General features: G+C 36.9%; 1 protein-coding gene across 3 annotated transcripts in view; it reads left to right on the plus strand.

The window, feature by feature from the left end:
- LOC108165690 (GTPase IMAP family member 7-like) overlaps nucleotides 1–1,960 on the plus strand; it is a 4,017-nt gene extending 2,057 nt beyond the window's left edge. Inside the window, exons 4-6 of one of the 3 annotated variants that reach the window (XM_017301820.1) lie at nucleotides 278–376; nucleotides 704–752; nucleotides 952–1,960. In XM_017301820.1, coding sequence (XP_017157309.1) covers nucleotides 746–752; nucleotides 952–1,559 — 615 coding nt within the window. In that variant the 5' untranslated portion in view covers nucleotides 278–376; nucleotides 704–745 and the 3' untranslated portion in view covers nucleotides 1,560–1,960. Of the gene's footprint in view, nucleotides 1–167; nucleotides 377–703; nucleotides 753–951 lie in introns of those variants that run through there. The other 2 variants (XM_017301822.1, XM_017301821.1) reach the window with 2 other exon arrangements.
- The last annotated feature ends 2,886 nt before the right edge of the window (nucleotides 1,961–4,846 follow it).

A 4,846-nucleotide genomic window follows, 5' to 3' on the forward strand; every position in this document is an offset into this window, starting at 1 on the left:
GTTGAATGAGGCCAGAGCCTGTCGTCCAGGTGAGAGGAGCTGTCAGTGCTGGTTTTGTTTGTTTTCGCCGTGTTTCATGAGGTCCAAGCGGCCCATGAAGGAATTTTCTAGTTTTATTCTATCAGCTCTGCATTGTTTGTTCACTGGACAAACATTTTGTGAAGTTTGAGCACAAGCAGAGGAAAATAATTGCTTACCAGGTTTAAATGAAGCCATGTTGTCTTTAATGTGGACATCAGACTAATGAATAAACAAAGCCTGTCTTTGCCATTTATAGGTAGCAAAGACAGGCCAATCATTCAGGAGGTTGAGCCACTCGTATGTATAAAACAGACTGATTTGACTCCAGCCCTCACCTGCTGAGAAACTGACTCCAGTAAGTACAGACAACTTCATTCAACTTTAACTTTTGAATTTAAGACAATGGTATTCACTGTTGTAGCATTAGATTTAGTATTTAGAAAAATAATGTTTATTATGAAAAAAAAGAAAATATATGTCACAATTTGTGCATAATATATAAATCTTATTTAAAATGTTAAATTATTTCCTTATTTATCCGTTCATTAGATTTAAAGTAGGTTTTTTTTCTCATTATTAGATATTGGATTTTAAAGTAAAATGAACCAAGTCACTCAAATACAAAATAACAAAAAATGGGAAGCATTAAAGTTTTCTGTTTGGTTTTTCTTTCTTCCTTAAGATCCACATTTTTCTCTGATTCAACTTTTACAGGCAAATAACAATGAATGGTAAGTTTGTATCTTTAATTCCCCTCATAATATTACAAGCCTGTTTTTTCCTGTGTTCAAATTAAATCTAAAACCTAGATGTAAAAAATTATTGTAAAAGATTTTTTTGCCCTTGAAGAGCATTTGAAAATGAATCAATTACTTTTTATTTAGATGAATGTCATGGTAATAAATATTCATTTTTATATCATTTTTCCAGGCCCAGTGAATCTTGTCCTACTGGGAATGTCAGGAACTGGGAAAAGCAGTTCTGGAAACACAATCCTTGGAGAGAAACTGTTTCTGGCAAAGAGCAGCTCAAAACCGGTGACCACAAAGTGCCAGCTGGAAAAAACTATGATAAACGGCTTACATGTTCGAGTGATTGATACACCTGACATGTTTGATGACGACATGGAATCATCAGTCCGAGACAAACTTCTGAAAAATTCCACAAATCTGTGTGGGTCTCATCCTCGCGTGTTTGTTCTTGTCCTTCAGGTTAGTAGATTTACAGACGGGGAGAGAGACGTCCTGACAAAGTTAAAGAAAATGTTTGGGGGAAAAGTCAGTGAACAAATGATCATCCTGTTCACTCGTGGAGGCGATCTGAGTCGAGCCGGGATGAGCTTGAAAACCTTTTTACATCAATGCCAGCGTGACCTGAGAGAAATAGCTGAAACGTGTGGCGGGAGGTGCGTTCTATTTGAAAATAAGGATTCAGATACAAGTCAAGTGGAAGATCTGATAGAGACAGTAAAGGAGGTGTTGGCAGACAACAGTGAAGCTTCATGTGAGGTGGAAGATTCTGCAAATACGAGTCAATAGCAAGTAACAACAGTTAGTTATTCATGACAACATCTTATTACCAGACATATTATCAACATCTTACTGAACAGGTTAGAACTGTGCTGTCATTCTAGAGCGATTATGTAAAAGTAAGTTTGGGAACGTCCCCAGAATGAGTTCAACTAAACCGCTGAGCTGTTCAACATGGCGCTACTTTCAGTTTGTTTCTCCAGACACTTTTAATAAGACGCAGAGAAACAGATCAATCCAAACACGTCTTCACAATGTCTACACTTCTCATGACATTAAACCTTACAGAGCAGTTATACAGCGACTGACAATTTACCTGGAGGTGCAAGTCTTCGGCTCCATAGCAGCAAAAAACAAATAATAAAGAGAAAAATGTTTGAAATCCTTAAAAACTGAGAAGCAGGAGAAAGAGAAATGCTAACCCTGCAAAGGTTAGGAGAGGATCTTACCAGGAAGTGAAAAAGGGAAGGGCAGGTTTGTAGGCAGAGTAAGTTTTTTCATAAAAATTAAAAGCTCAAAATGATCCACCACAGTACATTATTATTATTGTTGTTTTCATTGCTGTTAAGTTAGAAAATCGAATGTGTATGTTTGTACTTATTATGTTGAAGCTGCTACGTTCAGATCTCACTGTCTGCCTCTTTTTGTGGAAAAACCCAAAGAAAATACTTTAAATAAGATTTCTGGATGAATCCTGAATCTGGTTCAAGAAGCTTCCAAAATGGACAAATGTTTGAACTAATCTTCAGACCTGTAATTGCTTTAGTTGGGAATGTTTATGTACATTTATTTGTTTAGTAATTTGTCGAAAATGTTACAGTTTAATGTAAATATAGAACTGAAAACACATACAAAGAATAACAGTTTGCATGTACCTTCACAGCTCTAGTTTTAATTAAATGTAAGGTGTGACGGTTTTACTTTATAAATAACATGAGGATTAATATTTGCAACATTAAAGTGAAGATGCTGCTCTGTAAAAATATCAAAAAATAAAATAGGAGGATATGTTAATGAGTTGTTGCTTTTGCTCTTTTTGTTGTCCTTTATGGTTCATCTCCTGACTTTTAATTTCTACATGTGGAAAGTAAATTAAAATGCTTCATTATAGAACTATTACAAATAAAGCTTCTTATTTTCACATCAAATTTAAACCAACATTGAAAATTAAAGTTTGCAACAAGCATTTATTTAAGGTCAGAAAAAAGCAGCCAGCATGTCTGCAGACCCCACACATCCTGGACACCAGCTGCCTAAAGCTTTACCTTCAGGTCAGCGATTCATGTTGTCTCTGATGTACCAAATAAACACCTTACAGCCTAAGTACTTCAAGATATACTGTCACAATTTTTCAGTGTTTCATGTAAAGAAATAGTTACACATACACACAGTTCCTTTTATTCATTATGTTATTTTCTCTCTAAAGTTTGGAAATTTGTACCTAACATCTGTGAGCTGTGAGTAAAATTCTTTGTTCAGACAATAATTAAAGGTAAATCTAATAGAAATTTGGAACATTAAATTACAAACTGCAAAGGACAAGAATATGAAAAAAGAAAATTTAAAAATAAAGTGAAAGTGACGGGAAAGAAACAAACTTTAATGGAGAACCGGAAGCTGTGAGGAAAGCCTGGAAGTTACTCTGTTGGTGAAACCAGGTTTGAGGGGAGACTAGGATGGCGATGAAGTGAAGTTCTACACTTGTACAGTAGGGGGCAGTGTGCGCATTGTATTTAACTAGTAATCCATCAGTAAACGCTTGCTTTAAACCGAAAGAAAAAAACTCAAATGAGGAAGCGTTATGTAGCGTCCTGCCTTTTTTCTCTTTAAAACTGCCCGCCTACATTTATCCAATTATATGATTCATTCTTTAGGTCAAAAGTTAGTCCGGTTCTCTGTTAACAACCAGTTTCTCTTGAACAATTAAAAGGCAACTTGTGAACAAAAACAACAAAAAAACATCCACGAATAACGGAATCCGAAGAGGACCCGCCCGAGTCGGACCAAATGAGGAAACGTAAGTCAAACCTTCTCAAGTCACCCAAACAGTTTTTGTGGGTTAATTTATTAGCTTAAATGAAGTTTTTACAACAGTGAAATGTTTGACTCCTGATTGGCTCCGGGCAACTCCTGACCATCGTTACTCATCTGTAGTTTAAAAACTACAAAACTCAGACTTTTCGAGGCTGAACCAGATTATTCTAGCTGAACTATTTCAACGCAGTTTGTGATTTACTAAACATTTGATTTATAAAAGCTTTATTATAAAGCCAAGTTAATTTCACCCTGTCATCTTTTTCACTATTAAACTAGGTCTAAATCCTCATTTAATTTTTAAGTGCTGTAGATATTTCATACAGCAGAATGCAATGAAAACTTCAGACAGACTTGAATGTGTGTGTGTGTGTGTGTGTGTGTGTGTGTGTGTGTGTGTGTGTGTGTGTGTGTGTGTGCGTACGCGCGTTTGTTTGTAATATCTTGTGGGGACAATGTTCCTGACACTACATTGTGGGGACCAATTGCTCCTTGTGGGACCGAAGCCTGGTCCCACAAGAGGAAACCCTGTTTTTGGGGTCAGGGGTCAGATTTAGGACTAAGGTGTGAATTGAGTTTTGGTTAGGGTTAGGTATGTGATGGTTAGGGTTAGGAAAAGGGTAAAGGTCAGGTTTAGGCTGTAGAAATGAATGGAAGTCAATGGAAAGTCCCCACAAAGATAGCCACGCAAACATCTGCGCGTGCGTGTGTGTGTGCGTGTGCGTATGTGTGTAGGTGCGTGTGTGTGTTTCTAAAACATCAACTATAAACTTCTATATTCAGAAGTTTTATTCATCATTTATAAGGTATCAATGAACATTTTAATAATTTTTGTTCCAGTGGGATATTGTTTTGCTCATAAATGCTCAAAATTCCTACATGACAACTACAGTTTGAAGTCAAACAGACATGTTTAATTATCATGTTACATTACAAGACAGGTGTCAAACTCGAGGCCAGGGGACCCAATCTGGCCCGCCAGAGGCCAGATTTGGGGCAGATTGATCTTCTGACAGATTATCTGTCTCATACTGTCACAACATGGTGACAGTTTTAACATGTAAAACATTTTTATACACATTACATGCTGCAGCTTTAAGCTCTTAGCTATGCTGCGAGTTCAGCTACATATAACAGAGTCATGATATGTGTTGATGAGAATGATGGGGATGGATGGATGGATGGATGGATGGATGGATGGATGGATGGATGGATGGATGGATGGATGGATGGATGGATGGATGGATGGATGGATGGATGGA

The sequence above is a fragment of the Poecilia reticulata genome, linkage group LG20 (genome assembly GCF_000633615.1).
Source record: "Poecilia reticulata strain Guanapo linkage group LG20, Guppy_female_1.0+MT, whole genome shotgun sequence".
NCBI classification, from domain to species: Eukaryota; Metazoa; Chordata; class Actinopteri; order Cyprinodontiformes; family Poeciliidae; genus Poecilia; species Poecilia reticulata.